This window comes from Cladophialophora bantiana, assembly GCF_000835475.1.
Source record: "Cladophialophora bantiana CBS 173.52 unplaced genomic scaffold supercont1.18, whole genome shotgun sequence".
Taxonomy (NCBI): Eukaryota; Fungi; Ascomycota; class Eurotiomycetes; order Chaetothyriales; family Herpotrichiellaceae; genus Cladophialophora; species Cladophialophora bantiana.
Genome location: NW_015971592.1, coordinates 418773 through 434313, shown reverse-complemented (window position 1 = coordinate 434313; position 15541 = coordinate 418773). Strand labels below are relative to the sequence as shown.

The 15541-nt window shown below is 53.3% G+C and overlaps 8 protein-coding genes across 8 annotated transcripts; 5 read left to right on the top strand and 3 right to left on the bottom strand.

Moving 5' to 3' along the window:
- Positions 1 to 1642: 1642 nt before the first annotated feature.
- Z519_10450 (uncharacterized protein) lies at positions 1643 to 2296 on the top strand (the record flags this gene model as incomplete). The annotated part of the gene is made up of 1 exon (XM_016768167.1): positions 1643 to 2296. The coding sequence occupies one exon, from the start codon at positions 1643 to 1645 to the stop codon at positions 2294 to 2296; it is 654 nt and encodes a 217-aa protein (XP_016615635.1).
- Positions 2297 to 2926: 630 nt separating this feature from the next.
- Z519_10449 (uncharacterized protein) lies at positions 2927 to 3857 on the bottom strand (the record flags this gene model as incomplete). The annotated part of the gene is made up of 3 exons (XM_016768166.1): positions 2927 to 3167; positions 3242 to 3686; positions 3812 to 3857. The coding sequence occupies 3 exons, from the start codon at positions 3855 to 3857 to the stop codon at positions 2927 to 2929; spliced, it is 732 nt and encodes a 243-aa protein (XP_016615634.1).
- A 1326-nt stretch (positions 3858 to 5183) lies between these two features.
- On the top strand, positions 5184 to 7287 carry Z519_10448 (uncharacterized protein; the record flags this gene model as incomplete). Its single annotated transcript, XM_016768165.1, has 2 exons — positions 5184 to 6068; positions 6115 to 7287. The coding sequence occupies 2 exons, from the start codon at positions 5184 to 5186 to the stop codon at positions 7285 to 7287; spliced, it is 2058 nt and encodes a 685-aa protein (XP_016615633.1).
- A 301-nt stretch (positions 7288 to 7588) lies between these two features.
- Positions 7589 to 8960, top strand: Z519_10447 (uncharacterized protein; the record flags this gene model as incomplete). The annotated part of the gene is made up of 2 exons (XM_016768164.1): positions 7589 to 7697; positions 7768 to 8960. The coding sequence occupies 2 exons, from the start codon at positions 7589 to 7591 to the stop codon at positions 8958 to 8960; spliced, it is 1302 nt and encodes a 433-aa protein (XP_016615632.1).
- A 1362-nt stretch (positions 8961 to 10322) lies between these two features.
- Z519_10446 (uncharacterized protein) lies at positions 10323 to 10590 on the top strand (the record flags this gene model as incomplete). The annotated part of the gene is made up of 2 exons (XM_016768163.1): positions 10323 to 10398; positions 10463 to 10590. 2 exons carry the CDS (start codon positions 10323 to 10325, stop codon positions 10588 to 10590), a joined length of 204 nt encoding a protein of 67 aa, XP_016615631.1.
- A 6-nt stretch (positions 10591 to 10596) lies between these two features.
- On the top strand, positions 10597 to 11163 carry Z519_10445 (uncharacterized protein; the record flags this gene model as incomplete). Its single annotated transcript, XM_016768162.1, has 2 exons — positions 10597 to 10776; positions 10924 to 11163. The coding sequence occupies 2 exons, from the start codon at positions 10597 to 10599 to the stop codon at positions 11161 to 11163; spliced, it is 420 nt and encodes a 139-aa protein (XP_016615630.1).
- A 1076-nt stretch (positions 11164 to 12239) lies between these two features.
- Positions 12240 to 13034, bottom strand: Z519_10444 (uncharacterized protein; the record flags this gene model as incomplete). The annotated part of the gene is made up of 2 exons (XM_016768161.1): positions 12240 to 12928; positions 12986 to 13034. The coding sequence occupies 2 exons, from the start codon at positions 13032 to 13034 to the stop codon at positions 12240 to 12242; spliced, it is 738 nt and encodes a 245-aa protein (XP_016615629.1).
- Positions 13035 to 13831: 797 nt separating this feature from the next.
- Positions 13832 to 15339, bottom strand: Z519_10443 (uncharacterized protein; the record flags this gene model as incomplete). The annotated part of the gene is made up of 3 exons (XM_016768160.1): positions 13832 to 13999; positions 14063 to 14530; positions 14587 to 15339. The coding sequence occupies 3 exons, from the start codon at positions 15337 to 15339 to the stop codon at positions 13832 to 13834; spliced, it is 1389 nt and encodes a 462-aa protein (XP_016615628.1).
- Between the last annotated feature and the right edge of the window lie 202 nt (positions 15340 to 15541).

Here is a 15541-nt window from a genome sequence, read left to right as displayed (position 1 = left end):
ACTGGTTCACCGCTTGTATAGGAGGAATGAAAAAAGATCTGAAGACGATGATGCAGTGTGGAGGAAAATGTGGGGGACGAAGCGACGAAGTCACAGCCGGAGGGGGCAGGTGCTGGCGAGGTCACGTGAATCACATGACTGCGCCACAGATGGCAAGCAGTTAATTAAGCTCCTCGGCTCTCAAGGCACTTAGATTCCTTCGAGAGTTGACTGGTGAAATGCTCTCCATCCATCTCGTGCTGAGACCGAATCAGATTCCTCAGCTGCGGGTCTTCTGAGCAACATCGTGTTTCTGAGGGTAAGGACACGACAGACCGTGGCTGATAATTCTGCAAGGCTGACAACTCCAAGAATTACGGCTTGGGGTGCGGTGAGAGGTTCAGCTGCAGACGAGAAACCAACTGACCAGAGCTTCGTCGGGCTTCTTCCTTCTGACCCCGGCCCCAGACGCCCTCCAAACTGGAAACTGGCCACACTCCAGAGTCCAGACAAATAGGCGGGACGGCCCTAACCAGAGCCGGCGAGACCCATCGATGCCGTATCCTCCCGCTGCGCATACTCCATTCCTCCTGAACAGTTCCGACTTCGTCCATTGTTGAGCAATGACCGTTTCCTGCATCATGGCAATGGAGCAAAAGAAAGCCACATCCTGCCAAATCTCGGGTCTCCTGGCGAATTGACGATGGATGGCTGTGTCTTTGCAGAATTCCGCTGCTGTCATTCGAGGATTTTGTCTGTTGCGATCGCCCGCTCTCGCCCTTTGGTATATGATTGGGTGTGGATGGAGTGTCTCGCCACAGATAGGAGCCTATCCGGCTGCCCCTCGGCTCGAGGCATACATCCCAAGCGCGGCTGTGATGTAAGTACGGAGTAGTGCTTGCGCCCGACAAAGGCCTTCAGAAACGTCGTTGGCAAGCACCTTTCCATCACTTCTCTATGCCTGGTGACACCGCAAAGAAGAGATGCAATCAGACGTACAGCACAGTACTCTTTCTGCCCAAGCTTGCTTCATGACCAAATCCCTTGCGACGGCCAGGCTGTCTCATGTCTTCTGAATCAGAGGCCCCATCCGACACGTGGTCCAGTCTCATCGCGGATTTGAAAGAAACAGTACTGGGCGACCACGATACTACAACACCTTGTTCCAGCGAGGGAGAATTCCGAGCCAATTTCGAGTCTCTCTGTGAAGACCAGCATGAACCAGATGCTCAGCGACTACTTAAGGGATTTTCTCGACAGCATGGCACGATTATAACCTTCACCGGCACTATAGACAGCGCTCAAAGTCTCCAGCCACCGGACACACTTAGTGATTTGTTCTGGCAAATTGCTTTTTCAACCATTCAGGTCCGGTCACTCAGGACGTCGTTCGGAACTTTACAGCCATGGCTAATCTGTCCAGGCCGTTCTTGATGCCGGATTGTCACTGAAAGACCTGTTTGAATAATTGAACTCCCTCAATCAAGCCCTCAAACCGTTTGGACCGCAGTTGCCGCAGTTTCCTACCCAATCCCGCGTACAAGAACCTCTTCAGGTAGTGTTCGGAGAATATATAGAGTGCTACAGCATCATGCTCAGTCACTTTGAGTCACATCCTCTGGGTGAGAAGCTCCAATCCGTAATCTGAAGAGTTCCAGGACTGATGCCGATAGTACTCGCCTTCGAAACCTTCCATTCTCGAGTAGAGACGTCAACTGAGCTTTTTGAAACGTCATTGGAGGACTGGAAAGAGATAGTGAAACGGGCTTCAGAAGAAGAGAGTAGGTCTCTGCCTCCGTTGCCATACCCGGTGGACCAGCCGACTCCTGGTTTGGATACAAGTGCGCGATTTCAATGGTTTGAACCACTGGGCACCGGCACTTACGGCCAAGTCTCCAAGGTCCGCGAGGCATCCACAAACAGCATCTATGCTCAGAAAACCATCAGGGTCCAGAACAGCAATCGCGCAAAGAACATTATTGAACAACAAGTCAAGAATGAGGTGACCATCATGCACAAGTTGCGTCACCATCACATCGCCTCTGTGCTTTTCTATGTCAAGGACGAAACTACCTTTTACATCATTATGCTCCCGGTAGGTGACTGTGACCTGCGACATTTTTTGGAGGTGAATTGTGCTGGCTTTCCTCGAACCGAGACACGGCACCTCGATCAGTGGTTCGGTTGCCTGGCCTCGGCACTGGCATATGCACATCAGGAGCGAGTCAAGCACGAGGACATCAAACCTTCAAATATACTGATCCGGGATCATCAGCCTTACCTTGCTGATTTGGTAGCGCGAAAGATTTCTCCTTGATGGAAGGCAGCACCTCGACAGACGAATACATTGTGGGCACACCAGTGTGCTGGCCGCCCGAGCCACTGCAGCAGCGAGGACGGGCAGCCGACGTCTTTGCTCTAGGATGTGTCTTCAGCGAAATGCTCACCGTAAGGCAGCATAAGTCGTTGCAAGAATACCGTGATACGCGCTATCTCCCTCACGTCGACAATCCGTATGCCTTTCGGACGAACCTAGACGCAGTTTATACCTGGCTCCAGGAACTTCCTGATAATGTCGGACCTCCGGAAGTCAGGTCTCTTCTGCTGGAGCAGACGATGGTATGTTTTCTGAAACTTCGTGTCGTTGGCCCCTGAGACGGTTGCCGCCACTTTCTTTCGCACGATGACCAATTTGCTGACGTACTTTTGGACACCGTTAGAACACGTTGGCCGCAGACCACACCCAGAGACCGGAAGCCGCGTGTTGTCAAGCGAAATTTCCGCCACGAACCAGATGCGTTGTTTTGCCTCAGCTGTTCGTGATTGGAAAGCATGAATCCTGTACGAGCGAGCATTATGAGGGTTTCTGACTCCCTTTTCCCACCAGTCTGCAACTTCAGGATGACTATGTACTCCGTATATGAGGTATGAATTTGTCTTGTTCTGCTTACAGTTCTTCTGAAGCATCCGTGGCCGACTGGGAAGCAGCTTCAACGGCTGCTTGAGGCGATTGGTTCTCTTGGAAATCGTCAATCGCATCCATCCAAGGAATCCCTTCCTGGGCGCCGATGCGTGTGATGGTCAATGCTGCGGCTTTACAAGCGCGAACGACTGCCTCTCTGATGTCCCATTGTCCCCTCTGCTTCTGTCGCAAATAATCTGTGGCGTAGGCCCCCGTGAATGTGTCCCTGGCGGCTCAGTCAGCATGCGTCGACAGTAGTTACAAGCACGTAGAGACTCGCCCTGCCCCCGTACAATCCACCACATTGACATTGAAAGCCGGGACATGGCCAAACTCGTCGGCTGTGCCATAGAAGGCGCCTTGAGCCCCAAAGTGAGCACCACGTTCTTCACCCCTTTCTCAAGGAAGTCCTCAGCAATCTCCTGCCAGGTCTCCTCATTTACCTCATCGATCTCTCGGCCAGACATGGTGGCCGCTTCTGTCTCGTTGACCAACAGGTGTGTGATATGGCGGTAGTACCTGCTTAATATGTGATTCGCCGGAGCGGCGTTGATCAGGACCTCGATGCCCGCCTCGCCTGCCGTGTCAATGATCTGCTCAACCACTGCTCGATCAATTTCCATCTGTGCAATGACCAGATCCGGTTGCCTCCCGTTGGCAAGGCTTTCGAGCTTGGTGAAATATTCGGCGGTCAATGCATCATTTGCGTTGTTCACAAAGGTGCAGCGATTTTCTCCGCTGGGGGCTGAGCATGACAAGTTCGATAGGTGGCAATAGCCGCGTTGGCTCCCTTTCCCCCTAATCCCTCATGATACTGTCTCGCTTTGTAACTTTCACCACGATCAGGTATGCGGTCGGTCATCATTATACAGTCGACATGGAGACAACCGATGACGGATATGAGCTGGGGCGCCATCGCGCCGGATCGCTCGATGGGCCGAGGGTAGGTGTGACCAGAACTGCCAGCCAATCTGCCACTTTGATAAAGGACAGCGTGCACGAAGGGGCCTTTCGTCCCCTCAACCAATCAATGGAGCTAGCGACACGGGTGGACAGAACAGCGGCTGTGGGAATCCAGTTGATAGACGATGGAACCGGTACTGCATGATGGATGCTTCACTGCAATGGTACTGGAAGCGCGCTAGGCATTGATGGAGAATCCAGGCGGGTGTAGTTAGTGACGACCTCGTTTGAAGGAAGGGAGTTCCTAACACATGCTACAACCGGTGAGGCTGGAGGATCTCAGGCATGCGGGAGACAGATACCCTGGCTGACGCACACCTGGCAGGTACAACTCACTAAGTACTGGGTAGCATCGGCTCCAGCCGTGCGTGAAAGGAAGAGAGAAGTGATAGGCTGCAGGGTGGGTTAGGGACTGGGCGAACCTCCACATGTCGAACGGAAGATTGAGGAGTTGGTGAGTAGCGGCTCCCCAGGCCGGCGGGCTCACTAGGCTATTTGAACTGACGAATTCCAGGGCCGCCCGCGTGGTAGCCCAGTTTGCAGTCTTGGGTGCTTGCAGGATGGCTGGATGGTCCCCTGCTGGGGTGCATCACTTTAACAGCTTACCCGCTAACCCTCGTGGCCATGTGGCCTAGGGCCGGTAGGGCTCCCCAGCCCGTATTGCCCGATGCCCGCGTGAGGCTAAAGCCTCCCGAGACTTTCCAATATGTGCCCTGTTACCTAGGTTGTACTGGGTACCCTTCGCAATCTACATCCATCCCCAGCACCACAGTTCGCCAACTGCTTAAGAGGATGCAGGGTACATATCCTCAACTTAGCTGCGCCCTTGCGACTACGGGGCCTGGACCCTGCGTCTCGAATCTCAGCCTTTCAAGCCATATAATATGTGCTACGGGGATCCGTGATGGGACTGCCTTCCAGACTCTCCCAATTTCAAGGCACCTAGCTTTGGACATCCTCCCAAGCTTAACGAGAACCTCGTCTCAACGAGGCCATCCATCTGTTTAACGGCCGGCGCCGTGCCTCATCTCCCACGCGGCCAACAAGGATGGAAGACGGCTGACCTGTGTGCGAGCCGTCCCCAATCCGCCTCACTTCTCTCCACGATCCTCTGTGTACAAAGGCAATCACGTCAGGTCACTTATTTGCCTGTTGTCATGTCCAGCATCTCACTCCTACATCCCTGCATGCCCGAGCTGTCAAATGCTCCTCAATTCTGCTCGAAGCAGGTCGTTTTCATCGACCTCGGTCACATGATGCCATGCTAGGGTAGTTCGACATGAGTGGCCTCGATGCAGCTGCCGGCATTGCTGGCCTGTTGACCTTGTCCTTCACCTGTTTGCAAGGCTGTATCAAAGGCTTTACCCTATTACGTCGAGCGCGCAGCCATGACCGTGATGTTGCCGGCGTGAGCTTGATGATCGAACTTGAACAACACAAGTTTCTGACTTGGGCCGAAGAAGCTGGTCTGTTCGAGGATCCGCCCGACCTGCGGGTTAACGCCCGGGACGCTCGCTACGTACCAAAGATCCTGGCTCAATTGAAGAAACTTCTGCTAGATGTGAATGGGCTGAGGAAACGCTACCATCTGGACGTCAAGGAGGATCCAGAAGAAATCCTTGACCTCGACGAGGACAATTCCGCCGGTGCCAAGCTACCGTCGCAACACCGAAAGAGCCTATCTGAACTATTTCACAACAAAACCAATTGGAGAAAATGGACCTGGATTGCCTTTGATGAGAAGAACGTGCGCATGTTGATGGATGATGTGAAGGTCCGGGTAGCCCAGCTTCAGCAGTTCCTTGACCACGAAAGGCAGGTTAGAATGGATCAGGCATTTGATGTATTGCTGCGGACGACCGTGGTCAAAACTGCCAACGAACAAGAGCTGGACGTTATCGGTCACGATCGCAGTCAGTCTTTCTCCAAGGGGGCCATTCCCGCAGCTGCCCGCTTGAAACGGCAGGGTCTCGTTTTGGGGGTTACAGATACTTGCACAGACAGTCACTCAGTCATCCAAAGGCCAGAATCTTGGAGGACCTCGACCAGGAGAGACTCACACTCTTTCCTTCCCAGCCTCTCGCTCGCGGCATCGCCTTCATTCTCTTCGAAGTCGATGAGGCTGAACTGGAACGAACTCACCGCCCCGCCGTCACAGACCGAGGTCAGTCGGTACTTCGCTTGGTATGCGCGTGCTCCTCGAGTGGAAGAGCGGTGGTGGAGGCATCAAGCTACCGCTGCTAGAGAATCGGGTGGACCGAGTTTCAGCATTCTTGCACGAACTTGACCCGTCCTTCCACAGTTTGCCCTGTCGTGGCTACATCAAAGATTGGGCTGCAAAGGACCGATATGCCTATGTCTTTGATCTTCCTTTTAGTATGTACCCTCCAACAGTGCAACAGAGCGCCGCGAGGAGCCATATGGACTTCCCATCATTGCCGAGTATGCACACCTTGCGAGATATGCTAGAACGACCGATGGAAAATCCGTCTCTCAATCTCCGACTTTCCTACGCTATTACACTCTTGGAGACGTTGCTTCAGATCCATACCGCTGACTGGCTGCACAAGGAACTTCGGTCTGACAATATCCTCTTCATCCAGGGCCCTCAATTGGGCAATGCCTCTAATGAGGATATTCTGCTTTCTCCGATATATGTTGCAGGCTATGTCTATGCCAGACTAGACAGTCCATATGAACTCACAGAGCCCACAGAGTCAGACTTCGAAAACGACCTGTATCGTCACCCGATGTCGATGGGCCCGTCCAGGGGGTCATATCGCAAGAGCTTCGATATTTTTAGTGTCGGTTGCGTCTTGCTTGAGCTCGGACTGTGGGCAAGCCTTCCCGATATTCTGCGGACTTGGTCCAGGGATGGTCATCGTGGTGTAGGCTTGACAGATGCTACCTCCAAGAGCCCGCATTTCCCATTTTCTCCTTCACTGGCCATGCTCACCCCGAAGTCATCGTCCAATTCCATCAACAGGCTGAGTCGTGACAACTTGAAGGAGAGGCGGAGTCGTGATTTGAAGTTGCAGAGAAGCGTTCACTCTGTCGACCAAGAAATGGGCGACAAAAGCCCGGCGCCTGTCTTTGACCTTCTGGAACTGCGACACCAACTGCTCCTCTCCAATTGGAATGCGGAGAGCGGTCCTAAGAACGCTGTGACGCGTGCTTCGTCTCATGGTATTCTGAAGGCGTTGAGAGGAGCGGCGGGCATCGGATATGCAAAGGTGGTGGAGAGGTTCCTCGGGGTGGTCGAGAACATGGAGGAAATTGATAACTACTCGGATCTTGTGGGACAAATGGACGAACATGAATACGCTCTCAAGTTGGAGATGGAATCTCTAGACTCTCTCAGGGCCATTGCAAAAGTCATCTGAGGTTGAATGAGACTTGTACTCGGTAAGGGATAGGGGGCGTCTAAGCCCCCGGGGTCCCGGTGGCTGGGCTCTAGTTACCAAGTAGTGTTTCAGCTTTTCAGCCTGGTCAGCCTGATGGCTAGCCTCAGTCAGGCTGGCCGCGAACGACTCTTCTGCCTTCTCGTTTATTCCTCTTGCGCCTTCCAGCATGTTGTTCGTTTACTGCAGGGCGTCTCGGCGTGGCATATTGTTGGATTCCAGCTGTAAAAAAAGCTCTGGCTGTTGTTCTTTGTACATGGGGTGAACCCGGCCACTTTGAATCATGGCAGATGCGTCTTTATCCAGCTCTGCTTCTGAAACTGCCACCCCTGCGGCAGACCAAGCTGCATCCATCGTGGACGACCTTTTCAGTGATGAATCGGATTTCCATGGTAAGCTTAGTCTAGACCAGTGCTGCCTGGACCTTGCAGGGCTTGACTCTGATCTTAACTCCACCACCAGGGAGCCAGAAAACCAAGTCAACATACAACAGGCTGGCTGCATCATACAATCCCCAGAAGTACTGGACGATCCATGAATGGAACACTCAAGTGGCTGCCGCTCGGGGGAAGAAAGCGAAGCACGAAGCCGCCAGACAACGCGCAAAGCTTGCACTGAGGAAGCCACAGGCAGTTGGGCCAACCCCAGGCAATCGTCCAGGTGACCAGCAGCACACTGGGGAACAGAGTCAGGTGAATGCAGATCGAGCGGAGGACATAGAAATGAAATTCGACACCAATGCCAACCTCTCCACTGCCGCGGAACAAGATGCCGGCGACGAGGATCGCGAAGACAGCTCCCGCAAGCCGCAGAACTTCTACGAGGGCCTCGCCTCTGCAAAACAACTCTCTGAGTCTGTTGCCGATTTCCTCACCCGCCTGCCTCCCTCGACAACCACCTCGGTCTCCGCCCGAGGCCACCATTGGATTTGGATTGCGAACCCGTATCCTGCACCGGGCAGACGCTCTCCCGGGCAAGCGCGAAACACAAGCTCCAATCCAGAGTCTGGTGATGGCGACGTAGCCACTTTCCGCCAACGCGGCACACGTCTTCTGGAAGCGTACCTTTCCCGCAAACACGAGGTCGAGGACCAGAATCCCGGGAAACCCCCTGGGTCCATTACGCGCATGTTATGCCCCGAGCGCGTCAGGCTGGAATCCGATATCAGGGAGCTAGCCAAGGCACAACGTGTCACATCGGGGAAGTGGATGCTCTTCCCACAAGAGGGTGAAGTTGACCGGGTATGGGCCGTTGTTGCCCACGCGGTCTGGGAGGGGAAGTTGGGCACAGCTGCGAAGGTGGCGACCGCAAAGGGCGAAGGAGAGATCATGATTGATGACGGTGGTGGTAGTGGTGGTGGCGGGCAGGACCGAGATCAGAGATTGATATGCGTCTACACCCAGGATTTCTCCGATCAAGCAGACATCAAGCGAGTCCTACGCGCCCTGAAAGATCTTGGCTTGCTCCATCTCCGCCTCGACCGATCCAACGGTGGCTTCAAGACAATCTACTACAAATGCGACGCGTACACGCATCTTGACCTGTCCAGCGGCAACGAGTACAAGTTGAAAGCGAGCTTGTGCTCCTCCAGGGACCTGTTTCCGGAGTGGTACAAAGGGGCCAGCACAAGCACCAGTAGTGGGTACGGGCGTTGATGTGTCTATTTCCCTGGATCCAGGTTCTCAGTATTGCTTCTTTTGGTGCATCCAATCGCCGCAGCCTTCGTTCGTGGACTCTAAGCACTGTTTTGAGCGGCATGCTCGGGCGGCTAGATTCACCGAAGTCATTGCTGGATCAAGCGTGATACCTCCTGCCATGATGTTGCCCCCCGTCACAGCAGTTTCGTTGTTAGCGACAGCGCAAAGATCAGGCATGAACCTGCCATCGACTCGAAGAACTCGTGTGTGCTCGCCAGTCGAGAGACCAGTGTGCGTACTCCCGCAACCTGTGAAACCCTTGACTGTCGAAATGCCCAACACAAATAGACATTGATGTGTGATGTCTTTCTGAGCAGCCAGGTCCCTTTCTCAACGTGCTGGGACGTCAGCATTGTTATCTTACTGTCAAAGTCCACACTATGCCAGCGGAAGATAGAGTGGAGAGACATATGGCATTGATCCAAACGGATACATCAAAGGCCCTTGGACTAAGTATGGTGGTGAATATATTCCACGCGCAGCGCCAGTATGAATCTACCTGACTTTTTTGTCCCAAGTCCACTGGAGAAATTGACAAAGGTTGCCTGTAGAGGCTCAATCTGAGCCTCAGCTCTCGTTTTCCGGCCTTTCTCACTCATAGACGTACATCACCATTTGTATTGACCTCAACGGACCATTTCTCAGCTTCAACATCTTCTCTCCCATCCTACTTTAGGTCCAAGACATACTTCTTTCAGAAGATGAAGCAGAAGCAGAAACAGGCATGGAACCTAGAACCGGCATTACGAAAGATTGCGCGGTGGCAGTCCTTATCACCATTATAACGACTGTGGAGCGCAATCCAACCCTCCAAGAAGCGCCCAATCAGAAGCATTCGAGCCGTCTCTCGCCGGGAAGGAGAGGTAAATGCGCTGGTTTTCAGCTATCTCCTCGTATGTCGTAGGCACATGTGCTCGGTACTGGAGGTATTGACATGGCCAGCTGGGCAATCAGAACGTGTGCCGAAGTCAGCAAATGTACCCCGGGCTGATGTGCCTAGCCTGGTGAGCATGGATCTAGAGGAGAAAGACGAGGGCCGCGTATTTGAAGGAGCATACCTGTTTCTACACCATACTGGCCTATGTCCCACATGACATTCTCAAAGTCGAGCTCTTACAGAGCCCGGATATAAAGGTTTGAACTATGTTTTGCTAAGTCTGTGTCCGTGGCCATCATCGACTCATGCAGTTGGATGATTTTCACCTTCCACGACGAAATACTGGGTCTAGATTTCTCGAGGAGCTGTCGATGGATTACTGGGGATCAATGAGGAAGCCAGAGGACGTGCCATCGTTGTGCAACCAATATTCTACACGTCCAATGGAGTCCGAACGCTTCAAAATCATCAACCCAATCTTCGTTGATAGCGTGGCGTTGGTCTCTGGCGCCGGTTCTGGTAAGCTTAAAGTATGCAGACCCCGTCTTGGTCCTACAGCCAAGACTAAACAACACGCTTCTAGGTATCGGAAGGCAGATTGCACGGGAATTTGGACGCAACGGGGTCAACAAGCTCTCCTTCGTGGATATTTCCAAGCTAGGCCTTCAAGAGACGAAAGAACTCCTCTCAGAAGGTGAAGGGTCCGTGTGAGTTGAGATGTTCGAGGCAGAACATCACAAGCGAGTCATCCGCGAAAGGCATGGTCGCGAGGTGCGTCGACGTCAACGCCGGCTAGATATCGCAGTCAACAACGTCGGCAAAGGAACATGGAACATGAAAACAGCTGAGGCTACCGTTGAAGAGTTCGAAAGCATTTGCGCCGTCAATTTGTATAGAGTAAGTCACCCCTGCCTTCCTCCAGAGATGCATCACTGCCATTTCTCACAATCACTCTTCCGGAAGTAAGCTGCTACAACACCTCAAACACAGTGTCGTCGGTATGTCACACTTTGATGCAAAAAACTTCGTCCCTCCAGGCATCAGGGTGAACACAGGGTGAACACAGTGTCTCCTGGACCTACCTGGACACCAATGATCAAAATCTCGGGCATCCCCCAGGAGGACAAAGACGCAGGCACTGGTCTCTCGCTCATGCACCGAAGGTATGATATAGCTGAGATTGCCTCGGCGGTATTGTTCCTAGCCGGCACCGGTGCCCCGGGAATAACAAAGCTGGATCTCTGGGTGGACGGAGGAGCTCATCTGAACGGCACTCTGCACTGAGCGAGCTTTGCAGGGGCATGCTGGTGGGCAGCGTGTGGAACTTTAGGCCGGAAAAATGTGGCTTCGTTGTCACCTGGGGGGGGGGGGGGGGTGGTCAAACAAGAAGGGAGTGAAGTTGAAAAGGAAAACATCGGAAACGGTCTTACGGGTTCAGGGGCTCTGGAATACTTAGGTTCTATGGGGAGATTTTGGGTTGGCGTTCAAAGAAGGCATTTTATAAAGTAAATATTCGAGGCAGTCAGTGGCTTTCACGACCTGCAACTCTCCAACTTGCGAATTCATGTCATAATTGCGCCAGAACAGTCGACGATCTCCTGTAAATAGTAAACGCGTTTCACAGAGTCTCCGTCCCTCCGCAGTCGACGTGTTAGGAGGAACTTCCAAAAACATTTTGACGTTTGTGACCGCCGGACAAATCGACGAGGATTCAAGGCGAATGGGAAGGCCAGATTTACCGCGAGACAGTTGATGGTTAGAGGGATTGGGATAGCGGTCGTGTGATGGATGGCAATTGTCAAAGTTACGGGACTGTTGCTCTTCTGATAGTGGTGCACGGCAGCATGTATGCATGTATGTATGTATGTGTGCGGTTACTCTGTACAGAAGCCGATATACAGAACACAAAAGGAAGAGGGAGACGAGATTTGGTTCGAAACGTGAAGCGTGAAAGGGTGAAGGGATGGAGGCATAGAACGGATGAGGAAGAGATGAGGTCCTTTTCCAGCCTTGTTTGTATGTTTGTATTGAGTTATCCATATGCTCTGCCGTCTGCCATCTGCCACCGTGACACCTGTCTTGCTTGCCTGCTTCCCGCCTTCGCTCCATAATCGTCATCGTCATCATCATATTGCTTCTGGTCTATGCTGCTCCCTGCCTTCCGCTGATGCATAAAAGCACGCAAAAGAATGGAAAAGAAAGAAAGATTTCGAGATGGTCTCGATCATGCAGCCTCCAAGCCGAATCAACGTTCCCTCTCCCGACACAAGATAGAGCTTTCGTCGGGTTCGTGCCTGCCCATCCGCTTGCACATCTGTACAGCAGCCGTTTGGTTTGGGGATGAAGAGTCACGAGACTCTTCATTTCTTGGCCTTTTTGGCCTGCTTCGCGCCGCCCACAGTGCCCAGTGCTGCTTCTCTCTGCTTGGCCTCGCGTTCGTACCTCTCTTTGTCACGGGCTTCTTTTTCCTCCTTCTCAGCCTGCTTCCGCGCCGCGGCGGCCTCACGTTGCTCTCTGATCAACTTGAGCCTCGCCAGATCGGCGCGTGCTTCGTCGGTCTTGCCTTCGGCGTGTAGCTTCTGATATCTCTCTCGAGCTTGCTGGGCAGCAATGGCTTCTCGTTCCCGCCTGCTGAGATTCTCCTTGTCCGCCTTCTTTGGCGCTTCCCCACTGGCGCCCGCAACAGCTCTTGCCTGCGACCTCGCCTTCTGCGTGTGATTGGGGTTTGCGGGCATATCGTCGTCTTCCTCTTCCTCCTCCTCCTCGTCGGAGTCACTCGGCAGGTCCCCTACCGCGGCGGTCTTCTGGTTTTTTTTGGCAATGGCTTCTTGTTTTTTCTTACGAGCGAGCTCTTTGCGTTGTTCTCGAGTCAGTTCATTTGACGGAGGCTGCGCTGCGGAAGCTCCCTCGCCGGAGTCGTCTGAAGATTCTTCTTCCGATGACTCTTCTTCTGAGGACTCTTCTTCTTCATCTTCTGCTTCTCGCCACATGCCCATCTGATTTCCCTCCTTGTCTAGAGGCTGTAGGTCACGGGAGAAATGCTTGCCACCTGCGATTCGGAGTCAGTCACCTGGAGTGTACGTGGGTGAAATGAGGGAGTACGTACCTCCCCTGGTGGGCTTTGAGAATTTTCCTCCTCGTCCTCGTGGAGCCATCGTTGAGAGTGCGAGGGGCAAGCGTACGGAGGTAAATATGTCGTCCGGGAAGTAGCGTAGCGGGGGAGTCAGGTGTGGCAGGCGGCTAATCCCCAGTAGTAAGGTGGACAGAGATCTTTGGCTGGGTAGCTAAGTCTGCAAGATAGTCGGTCCTTGAAATGGTGATCAGCGAAACTTTCGTTCAAGCTTGATAAGAACCAGAAAACGCGGGCATGTGACTTGGACAAAGGGCGGTGGCTCTCGAGGTTGCAATTCAAAGATTTCTTTGTGCCCAAACGCGGGGGAGAGGGAGAAAAAAGGGGGGCGGAATAGAGTGGAGGCAACCTACACAACTTCTCAACGACAGATGTTGCGGGCACAGAGTCCACCGGAGACAGTGAGGAAGAGGAAGGGAAGGAGAAAGGCACTTGTTGAAGATACTGGTGAGAGAAAGAAACAGAACAAGAAGAGGCGGGAGGCAACCAAACATGATCCAAGTGACAAGTCCAAGTTGCAGCCAAAACCGCTGAGCTGTCACTGGAGCCACCAGCCTCACTAGCCTCGCCCAACCAATCAGAAGGGAGCCAAAGCTGTGTCGTGGCGATACAAGGCTGGCGCTCCTGAAAAGCTCCAGTCCACCCAGTCCGAGGGGAGTCGTCCATCCCTTGCTTGAGTCTTAGGGAAAATATCCCCCGTCCCCGGATATTCTGAGATCAGAGAGTTCTAGCTCCTCCTGAGATGGGGACGCCTGCGTGAGGAAGCCCCCGCCGCTCCAACCCTCGTGCAGCAGCAGCCATCCGAGCACTCAGAGACTCTTCTCACAGCTTTTCTCGCTTCCATCCTACGGCGACCCATCTGACACAGAGCAAAACCACGGCCGCCGCGATCATGCTTGTTGCTGAGAACAGTTGTAACCCAGTAAACTTCCCTCCGTCTCTCTGGACCAGGGCCCCCGCAATAGGTGGTCCTGTTAAGACTGCCACTCCCTGAGACACGCTGTTAGCGATGTTCTTTCGTAACAGTCTCTGCGAGACCGAAAGCCGACTTACCACGATGCTAAATCCCATGCCGGTGCGCACGCCTGCCTTTTTCTGGTCTCTTGTTAAGCTGGTAAGCACAGCAGGGAACAGAGCCTGCAGGCCGGCGGCCACGACGCCATATATAACAGAGAATATCCACAACCCAGTCACCGAGTGCACTGCAATCCAACAGTAGAGAATGATGCCCGCCACGGCAACCATTGGAATCATCAAATTCAGCGGCCCGACCCATCTCTGAGCGATATATGCAGGGAGGATCCGCGAGGGCACTCCCACGCCGTTCATGACCATCAGCAAGTTGATACTCGTGGCTTGGCTGGTCCCTAAAGCATCCCTGCCGAATGTGCCGACGAAGAAGAACCCAACGTAAACAGACCAAAAGTAAAGGAATGAACCGATGATGTACAGTGTATATGGCGCCTCCCTGAAGGCTGACCATTCCACCACCGGCCCGGATTTTCGGGGCGGCAAACGCGGCTATCAAAGCACATCAGCTTCATGACCTCAGCGAAGGGGATCGATCAGCTACTTACTTTCAGAAAGATAAACGCCACAATGGCGAGAGTCAGCTGCACAAACGCCATGGTGCGAACAGTCCAAGGAAAGCCAACCTTGGGCAACATCGTTTCGGCGATGGCTGGAAACACGAGGCCGCCAGTCGCCGAACCTGTCACGGCGATCCCCAGAGCAGTTGACCTTCGCTTGAGGAAGTAGGTGCTCAGAAGTGCCAGAGTCGGGACAAATGCCAATCCATATCCAAATCCAACGCAAAGAGTCTGGGCGAGGAAGATTTGCCAGTATTCTCTACACAGACTGAGCAAAAACAAGCCCATCACGTAGATCACACTTCCACAGATGTATTGAATCTTGAAGAAGCCTGCGTCGAGAGCTCTCCCGGTAAAGGTCCCCATACCAAACAGCACAAACACCTGGGTTGTCCCAATCCAAGCCACTGAGCTAGGACCGCCGATCTTCATTACCCCGACGTAGTAGGTCTGGAACACCCCAAAGCTGTTGATAAAGCCCCAGGTATTGAACATGACCAAATGCACAGCGACGACCATGGACCATGCTCTGAAGCCTCCATCCGGGGGTGGACCTGGGTCGGCAATATCGGGCGCCCGGAGTCTGGAGAGCGTCTTCGAAAGGACGCCTCTGGGCTTTTCCGAGTTCGAGGTTGTCAGATGGATGCCGCTAGCGGAAGTCTCAATCTCGACCTTTTCTTTTTCACCCACCGTTTCCATCTGAATTCCCGCTATTTGCTCCGCTTCGACTACGTCTGCCATGGGTGTTTGTGGATGTCAGGCAGCCGCTTAACTTTGAACCGAAGAAGAGCTTATGGCCATTGGGTGCCCTCCGGACCGACCTCGCTACGATAGGACATGATGAGAAATGAAAGCAGAAGAGCACACGAGACACGGCCTGGGTTGGCAACAATTGAAAGGTCTGGAGGATGGAGTGGATGGTGTCGACGACTCAATGATTAAA